At 40.2% G+C, this 20,901-nt stretch overlaps 1 protein-coding gene across 1 annotated transcript in view; it reads right to left on the bottom strand.

Annotated features, from left to right (window-relative positions):
* LOC139449803 (E3 ubiquitin-protein ligase MYCBP2-like) overlaps positions 1-20,901 on the bottom strand; it is a 129,005-nt gene that overhangs the window by 54,867 nt on the left and 53,237 nt on the right. The window contains exons 36-47 of the mRNA XM_071231339.1: positions 18,110-18,166; positions 11,630-11,860; positions 10,713-10,913; positions 9,750-9,953; positions 8,666-8,800; positions 7,636-7,814; positions 5,468-5,607; positions 4,089-4,189; positions 2,712-2,915; positions 1,641-1,881; positions 635-753; positions 158-245 (exon numbers count right to left, since the gene is read on the bottom strand). Of these exons, the coding sequence (XP_071087440.1) occupies positions 158-245; positions 635-753; positions 1,641-1,881; positions 2,712-2,915; positions 4,089-4,189; positions 5,468-5,607; positions 7,636-7,814; positions 8,666-8,800; positions 9,750-9,953; positions 10,713-10,913; positions 11,630-11,860; positions 18,110-18,166 (1,900 nt within the window). The remainder of the gene's footprint in view (positions 1-157; positions 246-634; positions 754-1,640; positions 1,882-2,711; positions 2,916-4,088; positions 4,190-5,467; positions 5,608-7,635; positions 7,815-8,665; positions 8,801-9,749; positions 9,954-10,712; positions 10,914-11,629; positions 11,861-18,109; positions 18,167-20,901) is intronic.

Raw genomic sequence — 20,901 nt, forward strand, 5'->3', positions numbered from 1 at the left:
GAGTGGGCCCAGGATGACTTCATTGATCTGTTATTCACACTGTCCCTGGCACATGTAATCAGAACAGTGGGGTTCCAGAACACAGAGATCCATAATGGAGTGATGTCAGCATGAGGTAATATGCTACAATGTCCTCAAACAAGTGAGCGGGACTCACCTGGAGGCAGGGCGACGTCCCTCCTCATGAGAGCTGTGGCACACATCCCCCCCAGGTAACTCAGCTCCCTCTCCAGTTGCTGCACACTCTGCCAAACAGTCATATGTAATCATCATTATGTAATATATGGAATTATGAAATGGAATTCATCATTTGACTGGATTCAGATCATTGTGATCAAGAATTATTTATCATTACCATCATCATCATCATCATCACCATCATCATCATCACCACCATCATCATCAGGCATATTTGATTGATTGGATTCAGATCATCGTGATCAAGAATTATTTATCATTACCATCATTACCATCATCATCATCATCATAATGCTTATTCAATTGGATTCATTTCATCATCTTCAGGAATTATTTCTAGCTAATCCACAAACATTCTGCAGACAGACATTGTATCCCTACATTTATTCTTGGTATATAAAGCACAGTGTGATAAAAAATCATCAGGTATTCTCACCTCCTCTGGCTTAGAAGCCAGCTCATACCCAATGACTGTACACTTGAAGCCATAGAATGATGCCTTCTCATCCTTCACATAGTCGGAGGCTGTCTCCAGGGAAAACACCACCTCATTGCCTGGACAAAAATCAATGCATGATGCCAACAAAGAAACAAGCATGAAATACTCATATCCCCTGCCAATATGACATGTCTGGTTGTGTGCAAGGCATTAGCCCTCCGAAAACAAGCACTACTACCATTTTCAGTCTATTTCAAAGTCGTTGCTATGGAAACTCGAAAAATTATGATTTAAAAAAATCCCAAACTATCAAAAGACACCAGTTTACCACTAGATATATCTATGTGCCAATTATTGTACGTTTTAAGATTTACTCTGGAAAGGAGTGCTACCTCCATTTTCAGTCCAATCAAAGTCGTTGACAAGGAACCTCAAAAGAAATTTTAAAAAATAAATATCGAACTATCAAAGACACCAGTTCACCACTAGACCGATCTTAGTGCCAAGTTTCAAGTTTGGTAAAGATATCTCTCATGGTTTCTTAGTTCTGATCCGGAAACGAAATGTGATGGGTGGACGGACCACACCGCATCCATTCCTATGTCCCCCTTCCACTTTGTGTCAAGGGATAACAAACAGGTTTCTGTTACAGCAACAAACCTAGTTTAGTCCTGACATCAGTACTTTGGGAAAGTCACCTCATAAATGATGTCATGTTTTGAAATGTAATATGAAATTCCTCGTACCCATATCAAGAATAAAACCAGGGATTTTGTGTACTGAATGAACACATTACTTGCTTGGCTACCCCACTGCATAACATTTGGCATAGACCACTGAAATCAGATCATTCGACAATGCTTTAATAATATATTTCCAGGGCCCATTTGCACAAAGCGATCTTAGCGCTACGACTATTGTAAGCCTATGTTAAAGTATGGGAGTTAAGATCATCTTAGCGCTAAGATCGCTTTGTGCAAGTGGGCCCAGGTCTGCATCTTACCTGGGAGTATGACTGCCTGTTTGGGCCAGTTGTTGTGACCATAGAATCTCTTAAGAACTGGCCAGTGAGTTAGTTTGATGTCCTGGTCATCACAGGTCGTGACCCCTGTCACCTTGGCTAGAGTTGTCTCCCCCTGACCTCTGCCCTGCACATACAACTGCAGCGAGTCCTCAACTTGAGCTGTGGCACTTTGGGGGTCAAACTCCAACACAATCCACCTGACACAGGGCGGGAACTCCACCTGATGTACACAAACGTCAGTAAAGTATCCAGTGCAGTTAAACTTGTCAGTTGAAGAAAATATCACAGGACCAAATCACACTGGTAAGTATTTCAAGTATTTCAAGTATTTCAAGTGTTTGTTTGTTTGTTTGTTTGTTTAATCCTGCACTCAGCAATATCCCAGCTATATATATGACAGCAGTCTGTAAATAATAGAGTCTGGACCAGAAAATCCAGTGATAGACATCATAAGCATCAATCTACGAAACTGGGATACGATGACATGCATCAATCAAGTGCACCTGATCCCGTTAGTCGCCTCTTACAACAAGTTATTAGTTCACCACGGATATGTGAAGTCTATATATGGATATGGGTGAGTGAGTGAGTGAGTGAGTGAGTGAGTGAGTGAGTGGGGTGAGTGAGTGAGTGAGTGAGTGAGTGGGTGGGGTGAGTGAGTGAGTGAGTGAGTGAGTGAGCGTCTTAGACATTTACCACTTTGATGAAACCCACAAGCATGAGTATGGTACTGACAAACCTAGAAACATAATCGAGCTGAACCAGGATTAGAACCCACAATCATAGGTTTATGGAATGCCCAAGGGATGCAACTCTGCAAAGCAAATTGCGGCACCTTAGACACCTGGTCATCCACGCCCACGTTAATAATTGAGTCTGGGTTAGACAAACCAGTAATTGGCAGCATGAGCAATGACCCAGATTGAGGGTACAGTCATATAAACATTCATTAATATTACCCATTCCCAAGTTTAATTGGTTCTTACAAAGACATGTTTCTGTATTTCTCGATTTTTGTAATAGTTCATACCATGCATGTAGAGACCCTACCTTGTAGTTGGCGACAGTGGCCGGCTTGTACGGGTGCTCACTCTCCACGACAGCGTAGTGCTGGGAGGTGGTGCTCTGGCTGTTGTCCACCACGCTGGAGTCAAACACGGCCGAGTTGCTGAGTGGTAGCGGCACCAGGTTCTTGGTGAGAGTCACGACTGCTGGCAGAATCTCCTGGATCAGGTACAGCACCTGCACTGCCCCCTACAACACAAGGGAGATAACTGTCATGTAGATTCAAATGTGAGAGCGACAGGTCAATATCCATAAACATTTTGAGCAAAGGGAGTGAGAAGTGTTATTATCAACCTTCCAGTGCCAGCTTGGGTCATATACTCCCAGGGAGCAGAGAAAGAAAATCAAGTGCACACTGATCTTTTGACTGGAATAATAATTGTGTTCATGATTTGACCCTGCTTCAACGGATGGACTAGAGGGCATTACAAATAACCATTTATTATTATCATTATCATTATTTTGCACCACATTCATCATTATCATGGCAACCTGTAAATAATCCAGATAGCTCCAAGAAGACCAGAAAAACAATGATCCATGTTGTCAGGGTACAATTTTCAGGCTGGAGATTTTAACACACTTATTTAAGCCTGCTCTGCATGGAGCAGTGTCTGAAATAACTGCCTGCCCGCCTCTTAGGGCTGGTAACTTTTCGGTCAAACTGCATGACATTTTCCTCCACCTGCCCGACTGTCAGTTGATTTTAGGACTACCTACGTATACAGTTCTATAATAACTCCTCATAGATTCTCAAGTAGTTTTTTTGCATTATTTCAACTGAATCATGACGTGATTTGTCTCTTATTTTTCGTGATTTCTCAATGCAGTCCTAATGCAGGCAGGTAACTTTGAAGATGGGTAAACAAAATTTATGGGTCATGAAGCGCTATAGACTGATTCTGCCGAGGAATCCCTTCAGGGTTTGAGCAAAGGGAACCCTCCACTGACCTTACCTGCCACACTCTGGCAACATAGTTCCATGGTATCATCCTACCATATTCTTGATAGTACTGTGATTGGATTTGTTTCTTTGTTTCTAGTTGTATGCCTTAGTAAGCAATATTTGAGCTAGTTCATGGCTAGTTCATGGAGGCCTTTGAACAATCAAGTCTTGGCCAGAGAAACCAGTGGAGCAATGTCCCACTTCATTAGGTTACCACGACACAAATCATCCAAGTCATGATCCTGACCATCAGATCGAAATTAGTAGACTTTAAGTAATCTTCCAAAAGCAATAGATTGTTTGTGACCTATTCAAACCTAGGTCCTCACAGGCTGAGGGTCAGTCAAGAAAGTCATCCCTTATGTGTGAAATGTAGAGATATGGTGAAGGTTCTTGCAAGTAGATGTGGTCCTTACCCTGGGGTCCTGTGCAGCGACAGGTCCAACATAGGCCAGCGACAGGGGAAGCAGGGATGAGAAGAGATGGGACTTCCCAATAACATCACACACCTCCTCCGCTGAAACACAAACATCATAGGGGTCAAATCTCAGAAATGACAAGAAAATCTCATCGCTATGATACCACTCTGTGACACCACTCTGTGACACCACTCTGTGACACCACTCTGTGACTTTAGCCACTAAACCGAAACTAGAGTCAAGTAAAATTCTGTTCTGTCCAGTAAGCTCAGCTAATAATAGTCCATAACATACAGCAAACTACGCTTATAACAACTGACGGGCTTTACAAACTATTTGTTTGTTGTCCCGGACATATTCTGTATATATGCTTATAAAGTACTACCGTCATAACAAACAAAAATCAATAGTCCCTTTGAGTTCGTTATAGTGAGTGAGTGAGTTTGGTGTTACGCCGCTTTTAGCAATATTCCAGCAATATCACGGCGGGGGACACCAGAAATGGGCTTCACACATTGTACCCCTGTCGGGAATCGAACCCGGGTCTTCGGCGTGACGAGTGAACGCTTAAACCACTAGGTTACCCGACCGCCCTTGAGTTCGTTATAACCATAGTTGACTGTAACACTAAATTCTACTAAAAATGATGCTAAGAGCCATGGTCGGGATAGTGGTCTCAGTTTGAGGGACAGACTGTGATACAAATCATTTGTTGCTGCAATGTAGTGTACACAACTACCTGGTGTTCACGACAGACAAGCATGTCACATGATATCAGATAGAACACTGACAGAACCGAGAGTCATCAACATGAAGAATATTCTACAAATGAAACAGTTATATTGTTATGTCAGTTGAGAGACAGCTACTAATTGCACCATTAACATAAATCAAAACAGAGGTCATTGGATATGCATCTGACAAGTTCATTTTCAACTTGTGATTTCCATAGCTTGGCAACCACTGATAGTATGTGGTTGCCCATATTGACACATTCAGACACTAACACTCATCTGATGTCACTAACGCTACTTCTGGAGCACAGTTAACAAGTCTGATGATTATGGCCACCAATCCCCACTCACCAGTTGTACTCCAAGATGACAGCAGGGTAGAGATTAGGGGTGGAACAATTGATCAAAATATCTATGCATCACAGCTACAAAGATGTGAAAAGGCACCCCCAGGAGCGATATTGGACACATGTTCTGTGAGGCTGCATTAGAAATTGGCACTAGTCCTGTAGTTAACTGCCCAATAGTTAAGGTATCATAACGACTAGAAGAAATTAGCCATTTCTAAGGGTATTGATTATGTTAGCATTATAAGGGCTAGTGGACAAAAACAGTAAGTTTTTATTGCTGTCAGAGACTTACCATGCATGGAGTGTGATCGGTGAAGGAGGTCTGTAGTCATCCTACAGATGGCGCCAGTGATGTCAATGGCATTCTTCCTGGCCTGAAGCTCCGCCAGGTTCTTGGTGGTCTGGTGATAGTGTTCTCCATCCTGGGGGGCACTGGAATATAAACATCTAGCTGTCACTCACAGTACAGGCAACAGGACATACACATCCAGCTGTCACTCACAGGACAGTCAACAGGACATACACATCTAGATGTCAGTCACAGGACAGTCAACAGGACATACACATCTTGCTGTCACTCACAGCGCAGTCAACAGGACATACACATCTAGCTGTCACTCACAGCGCAGTCAACAGGACATACACATCTAGCTGTCACTCACAGCGCAGTCAACAGGACATACACATCTAGATGTCACTCACAGCGCAGTCAACAGGACATACACATCTAGCTGTCACTCACAGCGCAGTCAACAGGACATACACATCTAGCTGTCACTCACAGCGCAGTCAACAGGACATACACATCTAGCTGTCACTCACAGCGCAGTCAACAGGATATACACATCTAGCTGTCACTCACAGCGCAGTCAACAGGACACACACATCTAACTGTCACTCACAGCACAGTCAACAGGACATACACATCTAGCTGTCAGTCACAGCGCAGTCAACAGGACATACACATCTAGCTGTCACTCACAGCGCAGTCAACAGGACATACACATCTAGCTGTCACTCACAGCGCAGTCAACAGGATATACACATCTAGCTGTCACTCACAGCGCAGTCAACAGGACACACACATCTAACTGTCACTCACAGCACAGTCAACAGGACATACACATCTAGCTGTCACTCACAGCGCAGTCAACAGGACATACACATCTAGCTGTCACTCACAGCGCAGTCAACAGGATATACACATCTAGCTGTCACTCACAGCGCAGTCAACAGGACACACACATCTAACTGTCACTCACAGCGCAGTCAACAGGACATACACTGGTGGAAGGAATAACAAGGACATGCAGTAAGGGAAACACTTGTTGTATTTAACATCTTGTATCATTGTAAAACAACTTAAAGCCTTGAAATCTCCGGGACATTTCAGTACGTGTGAATGGTGATCTTAATAACAATCATGTCTCAAATATATAAAAAAATAAATGTGACTTAGTAAAGGGAATATTGGGTCCATTAGCTGTTGCTTTGAATGTGTATTAGAAACACAGCAGCCATTGTATCATGAATCATGGAATCCATCATGTGTGCAGGGTTTTACCCTGACTTACAAAAGTTCCACAAAGTGATCTCTGTGCTCAGAAGACCATACCTCCCATACTTTGACATACAGTTATGATCATCTTAGCACTAAGATTGCTTTGTGGAATGGAAACCTGGGCCCCGTTCCAAAAAGTGATCTCCGTTCTCAGACACAACTAAATCTCGCACGCTACCACTGACATCCAACAGTCCCAGCCCAGTTATCACGTTGTGGAAAGTGGCCCTGGACCAGAGAAACCCGTGGTAGAGAAGGCAAGAGAGCACAGATCCATATTGTCATGCCGCCTTCCAAATCACATTAATTCAAAATTTTACTACAGTGAATCGATTACCTCAAGTCCTTCTGATTGATCAATGTACAAAAGATTGATTTATTTGCGTGTAATACGCACTCGTGTGTTATATGCACCCTCAATTATGGGCAATTAAATTCTGGAAAAGTATATCTGTCATTTATATGCTGTCAGCATAAACCACAAAATTTATCTTGCAACTCAAATTTTTTTTTTTTTTCACCGAAATAATATTCTAATAAGAGCCCCCAATTTCTAATTTTGAGAGCGCCTGGGTGCTTATTACGTCAAATATGGTAATATGGCGTATGCAGTAATCCTAAATGACATACTATTCATGTTAATAAACTTCTGGTCAACATGATCTCACTGTATAACATCTCACTCCATCCCTTTAGCAGCTGGCGATGATATAACTGCTGGTCTCACGCAAAATCCAGTTTTAGTCGACAAAATTGAGAAATAACACTCTGAAAAATTCTGTTTACTCCATTTCGATGCCTCTCTCCGAACAGATCTGACAAACACTCCAGAGGTCACTTCATTTAGATTTCAGTGCTATCCTACATGTTTAAGGAATTACAATGAAGCTGTGTTTCACCTGTAATAGAGGATCTGCGGAATCTGTCCTCTCATGTGATTGGTGCCATTGCTGCTCAGTGAACATGCAGTGAAGGTGAAGGTCGTTCCATCTGAACATTTCACCTTGCTCATTCCACCATCACCATTCAGGGTCCTGGGGCCATGGTTGCGGAGTTTGACTGCGTACTTCACTCCTTCCTGAAGTCAAAAACAAATGAAATTTGATTGAGAATGAAAGGATAATAAAAACACAACAAAATATCCGTGAATGAGAGTTGTTTAATGCTGCAGACATCTAACAATGAGAAAAGTTCGGTATATCAGATTTCATAATAAAACATACCTGATCAAAATCAAAAACACATCAATATAGAATAGACTGCTTCTTATTCTGGACCTGAGCATTGTCTGAACAGGATGTACTCTCTCCAAAACCTTTTGGGGGGCTCTCAACTCTTAGTGGTCACTGAAGTGGTAACCATCACTCTATAATCTTAGTGATAACCATAGGCAACCAGCAGCCACTTATCTAGAATCCTAAACTAAGTGCCTTCAGCAGTGAAATTGGGAATAGATAGTTATTTTGTTCAAAATTGGGATTTTTGTTAAAGATCTTACAGATCTTATTTTCCTAAATTCAGAGGTATGTTAACATTGCATTCCATGCAAAAAATTATGGCTCAGCATTACATCTTCTTCTTCTTTATATTGGTCCTGCTATCAGTGAAATAGGAATCACCTTGACCAAGCCATCACTTAAGATACAACCACAACAGCAGGATATCAGAAATTGCAGTTTCAATTTAGGAATTTTTACTGACATTTACTGCAGACTGCAAATATCGGCCCCTGAGCAGGCTATAGATAAACCCCTGATAGGGACCGGTTCTGCCAAGGTTACACAAGTACTGACATAGAAATAAGTACAGTTTCTTCGTTCTGTCAATCCCCATACATTATTCAACATGTCAAAAGAAAGAACAATTCAGAGTCTACTATGGACGCTACAGTCCATCACTGGATGAAGAAGTAGTTGTCTTTGAGCATACCTTGATGGGAACTGGCCTATCAAACTTGATCTCTGCAATGTCGTTCACACAGTCCTCAGGGGAGTATGCTCCACGGACAATCTCCAGACTGTTCCACCGCTGTGTGTGTGACACGTCTTCTTGACCTTCACCCTGCTGCAAAGATGACATCACGCCAACAGTCATCTATGTTTCTCATTTTTAAATGACATCATACTACCAGGGTTTTAGTTTGCCCATGAGCTCAGAGAGTAGAGGATAACACACAAACACACCAAAAGAATAATCTTTCTTGCAGCATCCCTGGATGTCACCATGACAACATTCTGTCAAACCAGGAATAACATCATTTCAACCATATCATCAGATTACAATAGTATTGTAAATGTTAACTTAGCATGCTTGTATCGACGTAAAACATAACTGTCAACATTATAAGTGCTATAAGACTACACTGACCAAAGATATATGTTGACAAATAAGTAACCCGGAAGAGTGAAGGAGAGAATGGCTTTACGCCGCTTTTAGCAATATTCCAGCAATATCACGGCGGGGGACATCAGAAATGGGCTTCACACATTGTACCCATGTCAGGAATCGGGTCTTCGGCGTGACGAGCGAACGTTTTAACCACTAGGCTACCCGACCACCCCCGTAACCCGGAAGAGGAACAAGTCACAGAGAGACCAACTGCCCGTGACAGGAAGACCAACTGCGCAGCACGGAAGGAGTCCTTGGCCAAAGACATGTGCTTTGGTGTCTGACATTGTCAGTCGATTGTTGGGTTGTGAGGACGTAAAGGCATACACAGGTGAATTTACAGTACAACCAGGCCACACATAATGGCCACCCAATCCTTTTTGGAGTTAGCTTTTAACAAAGAGCAACGGTACTGTGGAGCCATCCTACCCCAGAGGCCCCACAATCCTTTGCCATGCAGTATATTCATAATAACTACGCCAAATCAATGAGCAGTGATAGTGAACATTATCATGTGACTAGCGCTTTTCGGATGGAAGCGACTGTTTTCAACATGAGGGCTTTGACCACGACCCTTTATGCTTATGCTTAAATTCAAACACTGCATAAGTATTTCTCTTCCTACCTCATCCAGAAGTTCCACCTCATACTCGTAATGTCCTCCGCCTCCGTACACACACACTCCGGCCACCACGATGCCTGGCCGGTCAACTGTGAAAGCCACAGCATCTGGACTTCCATTCCCAGCATTCCAGTAGGCACTCTGACTTGTACGTGTGAATCGGTTCGGCGTCACAAGCATTGGGCGCGATGTGGTACTCAGGTCAATCTGTTGAGGGTAGAGGGAAGTGTATGAAATACACTTTTTTCAAAAATATTTTTGGACATTGATTTGTAAAATTTTGATTAATGTTATGATTATCATCGAGAAATTAAAGTAATTCTGCTCCATTTTTTTAAAACTTTGAAGAGCATGAAAAATGAATATCAAATGCCATTAGGTTGAGTTACCAAAGATGTTGAAAAATGGTTGCAAATGTCAGTAAAACACAATACAATACAAAAGGACTTTTTTGAGTGATGTCATTCAAAGGAATTTCACAATTACTGTTGAGTTTAACCAATTTTACCACCATATCGTAGCTGTCTGTTTAGAGTGAGTGAGTGAGTATGGTTTTACGCCGTGTTAAGCAATATTCCAGCACTATCTCAGCAGGGAACACCAGAAATGGTCTTGACTGTCTCTTTAGAATTTAAGCCAGAAACAGACAAATTAACTGACAATGACGATAGTGAGTAAACACCTTGCCTCAAAACAAAACTTTTTCTTCAAACCAAACGTACTAAAAACTGTTCATCGATGAACTATATTACAAAAGAAACTGCATACAATGAAATCATATGCATTTTCTTTTGGTACCTAGTGATAGTGACTAGGCAAAAAAATAAGAAACCGTGCATATGATAAAACCATAACTAAATTTCTTTGGGTGCCTCATATACTAAGCCTGTTCATCAGATGAACCAAATGATACATACAAAACTGGTCCACCAAAGCCACATCTATGACAACATCAAATCAAATTACACCAACTTCCAATCCAGTGGAGGACGCGGCAAGTTCACTGATGATGGTTACGAGCAGTGCACATGTATTAGCAACAAGTGAAGATGGGAAGACAGACTTCTCCTTGCTTAATGCCTGCCTGACAGGGAGCGCCACTATGAGCAGGAGACGGTCCAGCACCTCCTTGAAGGAGATGTGACTGCCGCCAGTGATGCTGTCAATCTGAAACAAGAGATCATTGGAATCACCATCTTCATCTTCATCTTCATCAGAAATAACAATAAAGTGGGTTAGACAGGTTTAATGCCACTATTAGCAATATTCCAGGAAGATCATGCTGAGGGACACCAGAAATGGGCTTCACACAATGTACCTATGTGGGGTATCGAACCCGGGCAAGTGACAAGCGAACACTTTAACCACTAGGCTACCCAATCCTGTAACAATTTAATAAAATGCCATTTATATTGTGGATATTTCCACACCACATGCATGCTCAAAGAGTTACTAATACCCCGGTCAATGAATCAGTGTGCACTCAACAATCATTCTCAGCTCCCTTGGGAGTCTACAACCCAAGCTGCCTGTAAGGTGCTAGAAGGTTAACAACCACATTGCCATCTCATCCTACCGGGTACCCATTAACTGCTTGGTGAACAGAGGTACATTTTGAAGAAAGTCACTTGTCCAAGGAGACACCACATGTGTTTCAGAGTGGGGCAGGACTAAAGCCCTAATAACTCTCATGAGCTGCCGTAACAGTCACCCATCAATAGACTCTCCATGATGTAAACTGCTTCATCTGACTTGTGACCTGTGACCTGTGTGCTGTGCACAGGACCACATACCACCACCAAGTAAATACAGTTACAGATATTTATCTCAGTATTCACAGAGTCAAAATTCAGACTTGGGTCTACAGAAAAAAAGTCTCTTACCTCCATTCTGTAACTCATATGACTGGCCAGGAGCGGGTATTTGTGCATCTCCCCGAGTCGGGCAGCGCTGTTGGTGTTGTCGTCCATGCAGAGTGATTGCCGGCGTAGTATCTCTTCTGCCTCGGGCTCACAGTTGATGGGCATGATGTTGGTGAGCTTGATGGCGGGGTGGCACATGGCCTCCATCACTGCTGCCAAAAGACGCCCCACCCCACAAACATTGGAGGTTCCCTGGAGACAGAAAAGTCTGTCAGAGAGACTACATTCATCAGTGTCTAACAAGGCTGACACTTGTGGTATGGAACAAGAGTTTAAGCAACATCCTTTATCCTTGGCATACTGATTCTAACGAAATTCAAGAAAATATTTGTACGTCATTTTCATAACATAACGTTTTTAGTATGTGAATTGTTGAATTAAGTTAAGTCATTCTAAAGAGGTTGTATCAACATTAAAAGTTAGTCAGCAAATGGAAAACATGATTTCAAGCTCTGATATGAACTATATAAGGAACACACATCAATACTTTATCAAAGGACAAGCTATGACAAGTCGCTTTTTGGCCCACTAGAAATGTGAAAAGAAGGGAAAATTTTCAAATATTGTTATGGCAGTTATAATAAGGGTTCATGTTACCCACAACTATGCTTTTTTATCTCATTTGCAAGTTTTGGATATATAACACGAGAGGTACATGCAAAAATGGATAGGATGTATGTTTCTCATCTAACAATGAGTACAAGCAAGTCTATGACCCGAGACGAAGTTTGCCCAATACATTTCTGTCTCTACCAACAACTATGAAATCAGCCTGGGTCAAAGACTTGTTCATGTCCAAACATAAGAAATAAGCTTCCTGATAACTGAAAGTCAGCATTTTAGATTTACTTCTATCTTTGGTTTGGTTTGAAGTCCAAAACAGGCAAATGTGTAACTGAACATTCATCTGAACCCATATAAAACCTTCCATAACATTCTCTACAAGTGTCCCTCATCAAGCAGATCTAGAGGCCAAAAGATTGTCACCATACCCCATCCTTTCTTTATGTCCTCTCTTTATTATTTTATGTTCATTCAGCAACCAATACACTCCATACAGTGTTTGAAATAATTTTAAAATCCAACAAGACAGCCGGGAAGGTGACCCATAAATGTTGCCTCCCCATCTTCAAAGTTGCCCGCATTCAAAAATTTAAAAAATTGAAAAGTCGCATCTTGATTCAGCTGAAATAATGCAAACAATTCCTTGAGAATCTGCAAGGAGTCATAATAAAACTGAATACGTAAGTAGTCTTAAACTTAGCCAGGCAGTCTGGCGGATGGAGGAAAGTTTCATGCAGCCCGACAGAGAAGTTACCAGCTTCCGGCAGGCACGCAAGCAGTTATTTCGGACACTGACTCTACACCCAGGAATAAAGAATATAGCTTTAGAGTTTAATCCATCATGCATAGGGCTGTAACAATTCTCTGAAGTATTCCCTGATTTCCCTGACATGTTGTGCCATGTTTGCTTGTTTGTTGTTTAATACTACATTCTATTCCAGCTATGTGACAGTGGTCTGTAAATAATCAAGTCTGGACTCAACAATCCAGTGACTGACATCATGAACATTGATCCACGCAATTGGGATATGATGACATGCATCAACCAAGTCACAGAGTCTGACCATTCAGTCGCCTCTTACGACAAGCAGATTGCTGGGGATCTAGCGTCTTCCCCGGGATCCCAACAGGTGAATCTTAAAGTGACAAGTGTCAAGTTGTCACTTATTGTTTGTTTGTTTGTTCAACACTTCACTCAGCAAATTTCAAGCTATATGACGGGAGTCTGTAAATAATTAAGTCTGGACCAGACAATCCGGTCATTGACATCATGAGCATCGATTCACACAATTGGAATACGATCACATGCATCAACCATGTCAGCATGCCTGACCACCCGATCCTGTTAGTCGCCTCTAACAACAAGCATAGTCGCCTTTTACAGCAAGAATGGGTTGCTGAAGACCAATTCTACCCGGAGTGTGTCACTTATTGTACTGTATCAACTCATGTTTATGTATTGCTTAACAAAGGGTATCAGTACAGCCCTATTCATCCATCTACTGATAACTAGGTCTAGTATATGGCAACTGGACAGTTTGGGGCAAAAAGGAACTTTTCACTCCGTTTGTCATGACATATCTATCAGTTGTTACTCTCTTGTATACAGACAATTATCAGTCAAATTTTCACACCTAACAGGACATTTACAATGCTGAATCTTGAGTATAGACTATCATTATATTACGACATACTGCTAAAAGAACTTATGAAAAATTGGAGTGAACACCTCGTTCTGGGTGGCGTTCATCGCACAACTGAAGAATCCATTCCCATTGAACAGAGGATGAGTGGCGTGTGATTCAGGACAGGGGTCTATGGTGGTGTGGTGTTCGGAGCACATGGAGATCAGGCTGTAGGTGCATTCATCAATGCACCACGCCAACTTTATACATGTACTTAACGCCACATGCAACTTTCCACCCCTACTATTGTTATAGACTGCACAGACTATGCAGATCCTCGGGTCAATTCCTGGGTGATTTTTCTTACGTTTTTTTAGCAGTAGTCAGCAGTATTACAGCAACATTACAGTGACATGTCATGTATTCAAGCCTGGATCAGACAAACTGGAGGTCAATGGTGTGAATGGCTGACAGATACTGTACTCCGATGAGATACCTGTCTGCATGAAGACCTGAAGACGCCACCAAAGGAGGTAAACCCTGAACCAACCTTGATCACACAATCCAAATGAAGGATGCCTAGGATGTCACATTTCTAAAATGATTTGGTATATATTTTTACTACCCAAATTTAGAAATATTGATCTCAGCAAAAGAAAAACTCCACAAAACACAAATGGTTTACATGGCCTCTTAGAAACGACAGCATGTATAAATTATCCACAATAACACAATAGTGCAGCTTTATTTTTTTGCATTTGGAACTTCCTGATCAGTCATTTATGAATTGCAGAAATCAGATATTCATGTTTGAATCCTTAGCTCACTCGTTCTGAGAAATATGAAGCCTCTGCTGTGTTTTCCTGTAGAAATAGTCCACCTGATGCAACCACGTTAGAGGCATCTACAGATCTTCATGCATGGAGATATCTTAACGGAGTAAAAACATGATTTTAAAGAGATTGCCATTCAAGTGCAATTCATATTCAGCCACCATTGTGCCCATCCAATCACTAGTTCTGTCCCTCCTTACTGAAGAAGTGGCAGAGGGCACAACAGCGGAACCCCAAGAAGGCAGCTTGAGCTTAAGGCTTGCGTTCAGCAGGGAACACTGACAGACAGTCAATAATGAGAGAGTATATAGATTAGTATATTAGTCAGGAAAAGCAGATGATGTTAGTAGTTTTAAATGTAGGTATATGTTTCAAGGCACATGTTAATAATACCTGTATTGATATATATGTAATGTTTACAAACATATATGTATATGTTTTGAAGTTTTTAGACAAAATTTATCATTAGTTATTACTGTTCTTGTTATTATTATTATTATTATTATTATTATTATTATTATTATTATTATTATTATTATCATTATTATTATTATCATCATCACTTTAGGTAACTTCATTACAAATTCTAAAAGTACCGGTATTTGAAATTCATAATAAAAAGATTTGCAATTCTGTTGGGTCAAAGAAAGGTCTCATACCTCACTCATTTCTCACTTGAGTGATTCATCTGAACATCATTATACAAAGCTATATGAGAAAATGCTTCTTCCAATTTGCATTGATATTTTTTTAGATTTACATAACCTTCTCTAAAAATATAAAAAATTACATACAGCAAGAGACCTTATACTAAAACTCAATAATTAATACAGAAAGTAAAAACATATCCTACATGTGACGTGTTGTTGTACTACGCCACAGTCAGCAATATTTCAGCTATATCACTGCAGCCTTTAAATAATCGTGTCGGAGTCAGACAGACCTGTGGTTGATATGATGAGCAATGTCCCACAATTAAATAAGTCACAGAGTCTGACCATCTGCAGTTTAGTCATATTTTTCAACATCAATATATAGTCTGGAAGGTAATTTAAGGTACCGACATTTACTACAATATCTGAAAAACTATTGGACCTACTCCAGTCAAAGTTGGTATGAGATTATTAAACAGTCATACATAACTGGATATTACATTTAAAGACAATCGGTGCATGAATAAAAAATCTGTTTATTCAGCTATCACTATATTTCATCAACAACCAGACCTGTTCGTCACCGGTGGAATGAGCATTCATTGAAACAGCCATTTGCATAATGCCACCCCTGCGTCACAGGGCCATATGACACAGCTGAACCAATCAACTCAACTCGAAAGGGTGCACGGGAATCACAGCGGCACGAATACGGTGTTAGCATTGGGCGTCTCAACGTCCGTGATTAGCTAAACAAACAGTAATGTAATATCCAATGATGTATGACTGTTTAATAATCTCATACCAACTTTGACTGGAGTAGGTCCAATAGTTTTTCAGATATTGTAGTAAACGTCGGTACCTTACATTACCTTCCAGACTATAGTCCTGGGGACAGAAACTGGAGTCCGGAAACCACCAGGGGTCCGTTCCACAAAGCTATCATAACACTCCAGGGTCCAGTTCAATATCTTAGCTGCCTCTAACAACAAGCATAGGCTACAGGGGACAAATCCCCAGTTTATAGACATGATACCAATAGTGATAGAAATGAAGCATGATATATGATACAGTACATCTTCCCGAGGCAAGGGAGTTAACTGACTGTAAAAATCCACTTTCCACCCTTTACAAACTAGGCTGGAATTATGGAGTTATTATTTGGCTGGACTAACGAGTCAGTTAACTCCCTTGCCTCGGGAAGGATACAGTAGAGTCAACAAAACACACAAAACCAAACACAAAACATTATGAACCAAAAAAAGTGAATACCTTATAGGGAGCAAGGACATTATCTAAAGCAGTTAAGAATTTACACCAACAACCCCTATTTAGGGCTTGTTATAAGCAAGAGCACACTGTTTCAAGACTGCCATTTATCGACAGTATCTTATGGATACCTTATCCATAGTATTTATACAACCAAACAGATGACTAACAGTCAAGAGTATTTCAATAGCAGTCGACTAAAATATTGCAAAAACTTTCATGAAAAAAAAAAATCACTAAAACGTTGGATTTCATGTTCAGAATTTTTCTAAAATTCCAATTGGTAAGCATAAAATTTAAAAACAAACATTTGTATGATTAGTGCTCAAAATTAAGGAGGAGCCTAGCATCATGGAGCTTTGATGCTAGAGTAAAAGAATCTGGGATCAACTACTTTAAGCCTCTATGGTACTCCCAACTGAGACCAACGAGCTCTCAGTCTACCGCAAGGATTCTCGTTTGACATGTGCTCTACAAGCAGCTTCAACGTCAGGTGACGGATGGCACATTTCTTGCACGGATTAAGGCTGCTTATTTCACTTGTGTGTGCTATACACAGCCTCTTTACATTAGCTGACTAGACACACGTGAGGTGAGGTGAGGTGAGGTGAGGTGGGGTGGGGTGGGGTGAGGTGGGGTGAGGTGGGGTGGGGTGAGGTGGGGTGGGGTGAGGTGGGGTGACGTGGGGTGGGGTGAGGTAGAATGCTCTCTCCCTCTCTCTCTCTCTCTCTCTCATAATATAACATAATATCGGTCAACTACACAGACCTCCAGATCAGACAAGGTTTCAAAATCTGTTTTAATTTAGATGCTGCAACACCCCACCTCCCCCTCACAACCACCCAACCTGTCAACACACAACCACACCCACCTCAATCAAAATTAACTGCATTCCAAATTCAAAATCCCAAAAGGCTTTAATTCAATGGATTCAAAAGTCTGTGGGTTTCTTTTTAATGAGTTTGGTTATTGATCTCTACACTCTAACCTTTAAAAGATGTGAAAAAATATAATTTTTCTTGCATGTAGAAAGTTTTTTTATACAGAGAAGTTAACACAAAATATTAGAAATGAATACTTATTCTTATTTTGAATGGCAATTGAAAACAAATTTGTTGACAGAACATATTTTCAAATAATTGTTGCTTTCATATAAGCAACACGACTGTGAGCATGCCACCTTTTCATAAATAACATAAATGTGTGCCAATGTGTGTTAAATGTAAAAACTGTCATTTTGAATTCTTAAATCATTTAACCTAACACAATGAATAATTTCATGAATGATATGGTTAAGTGAGACTATCTTCTAAGGTGAATATATCACACGCACCACCTTGATTGTATGTCGTGTACGACCAGGTAGGTAAAGGAACCAAACACATATCAGTCTAACTTTGAACAAGCAAGGAAATGCCATGTGTATATAAGACACAGTGAACTAATATAACCCGTCTCTACGGCAAACACGTCCGTCTTTCCTTTCTTTGTACTCACTGTCATACTCAGCCCCGACATGTTTCGTTTGAAGCTTTTTCGGCGTGCCAAATTTAACTGTGATGAAAAATTTTCAAAATCTTCAAAATATACTCAACAACAAAAGTTACAATGATCATGTACTCATCATATTATGATTATGATGTATATATTAAAAAGAACTCTTAAAATAGTGTTTATTTGGGCACGATAGGCATAAAATCATTTTGATAAAGATTCAAAATTCAAAATTTAAAATTCTGCCAAACAATTACTGTTTTCCCTACACAATTTATAAATTGTTAGGTTATTTTCATTAACCATTCAATATTCAGGCTGTTTGTAAGGGAAAGAGAAGGGATAAGACAAGGTGATTTCTTCTTTACAACACTATTCATTAAAAATTCCATAAAAAAACACTGGTCAGTCTTGCCCAGTGCTTCAGTCAAGATTGAAAATTTTGTAAATCCACTGAGTCAAAATCATCATAATCATCATAATCATGATTTTCAGTTATCATAAACTGGTATGATCACAGTAACTTTTGTAGCTGAGTATACAAATCTACAATCAATAATAATTCATTGTATATTTCAATTTCAATCAAACAATGTAATATGCAAGTGCTAAATAGTTTATCAAATCTATGTTATGAATTTGAATTCACATTCACTGTATCTGTTTTGTTTCATTCCACAAGGCAGAGGGTTAGTTTCAAAGTCAGCTGTTTTAGTAGGTCTTCAATCTCATAAAATCAGATCAGATACTCTAATGTGACATCTCCTTCTTTCAAGCACTGACAAACCTTCCATTATAATCACTGTAAATTCTCAGTAGAAGCAAGCGATTCAGAGCAACAAGTTTGATTTTTGCATCTTGAAAACAAATGTAAACAGACAGTTCTGAATGGAAAATAATAAAGGCCACTCTATATTGTGAATAGAAAAACATCCTGTCATTTCTGAGAGCATCTCCGCCAAAAAGGTTATACTGCCAAGAAAACATGATGTTTTGTGTGGGGCATATTTTGTTCTGACTAAAAAATTTGAATCAGTTGACAGAGGCAGTAAAGATATTTGTTGACAAGATTCCGAATGTAGAGTCGGGTTGTAATTTTAGAAAGTGAGTGAGTGAGTATGGTTTTACGCCGCTTTTATCAATATTCCAGCAATATCACGGCGGGGGACACCAGAAATGGGCTTCACACATTGTACCCATGTCGGGAATCGAACCCGGGTCTTCGGCGTGACGAGCGAACGCTTTAACCACTAGGCTACCCGACCGCCCCAATTTTAGAAAGATGAGAACTAATTCAACGATTGGTACAAATACTGATAAGAACTTCATTTTGATTGGTCAAAGTTTATCCGACATTACCTTAGTGTTTCTCCGATCTTGACAGAGAGGTATCAAATCGGGGTAAAAGATCTGACTTTCACGAAATTGCACAGGTATTCTACATGTCACAGCACTTAGGTTAGATCTACATATGTCAAACTCATCTATATCTAAGGATTTTCAGTCAGGGACTATACATAAGTAGGTGAATTTGATTAATGAGACTTAGATGATATACTATTGGTCATTTCTCACACAGGTAATGTTGCCAGTCAAGGACGTAAACTTGCAGCAGATTTCCATCATAGGAAATTTGGTATAAAACTGTGGTAATTGCTTACTTTAGACATGCAATAGATTCTAAACATATTCTGAGAAAATGTCTAAAGGTTTCTTGGAAAACAAACCAGCTGTAACAATGTTTGGCTATTATTTAAAGTTGAATTTACTTCTTAAACAGCATGCATTATCATCAATTCTTGCTCTATTTACCTACCAAAACATTTACCCCAAATCCATTCAGATTTTGCTCCACTGTGGATACTCTACCTGTGCAGCAATCATGTGACCTTAGACTGCATAAGTACATATAAATTTACCTAATCATCAAATTTGACATGTGTTTACATCAATATTTGTTATCATCTCCTGAAAACCAGACTCGTCAGTTATGGCTTGTGTTGTCCTTGTGGACAATTACTGATTTTTATGTCTCTCAACCTTCACCTTCCATTGACAAAATTTGGTACCATCCCATCAAGTATTCTTCAAGTGATACAAAAACCATACATGTCAGCAGAAGTGATGTGGATGTACGATGGATGCTGGAGCACTGCAACGGCTCAACTTATCTATACTACTCAAAAGAAGTTCAAGAAGACCCAATCTTTTCATGTGGCTATAGTTAATGGGATGGATTAACTAGTCATAAGAAAAAAAAATGGTCCATAAATAATTGAGTCTGAATCAGACAAGCCAGCGATTGACATCATGAGCATCGACCCACGCAATTGGGATGCGATGACATGCATCAACCAAGTCAGCGACCCTGACCACCCGATCTGGTTAGTCGCCTCTTATAACAAGCATGGTCGCCTTTAGGGCAAGCATGGGCTGCTGAGGACCATTCTAACCCGGATCTTCACAGGTTCTACGGAACGTTAGACAGACCAGGATCTCTTTAATATTGAAATCCTGGATAATATGATGTCTGCTGACATATTTTAAGTCAGTCTGTGCCTTCAACAATCACACACTTAAAGTCAAATAGTTAAATGTATGGAAAAATATATCATACAAAAAGTGTATTCCTTACAGCTAAAGTGAATCAGAGTAGCGCCACATTTATATTAATTTGCTTAAGAAAATCTGCATACTATCATAGAGAAATTATGACATGTTGACATTTTCCATATGTTGCCAAAATTTGAAAAAGTTACATACTATTAATTATATATATATATATATATATATAC

The sequence above is a fragment of the Haliotis cracherodii genome, unplaced genomic scaffold (assembly GCF_022045235.1).
Source record: "Haliotis cracherodii isolate W230 unplaced genomic scaffold, xgHalCrac1.p SCAF_8, whole genome shotgun sequence".
Classification (NCBI taxonomy): Eukaryota; Metazoa; Mollusca; class Gastropoda; order Lepetellida; family Haliotidae; genus Haliotis; species Haliotis cracherodii.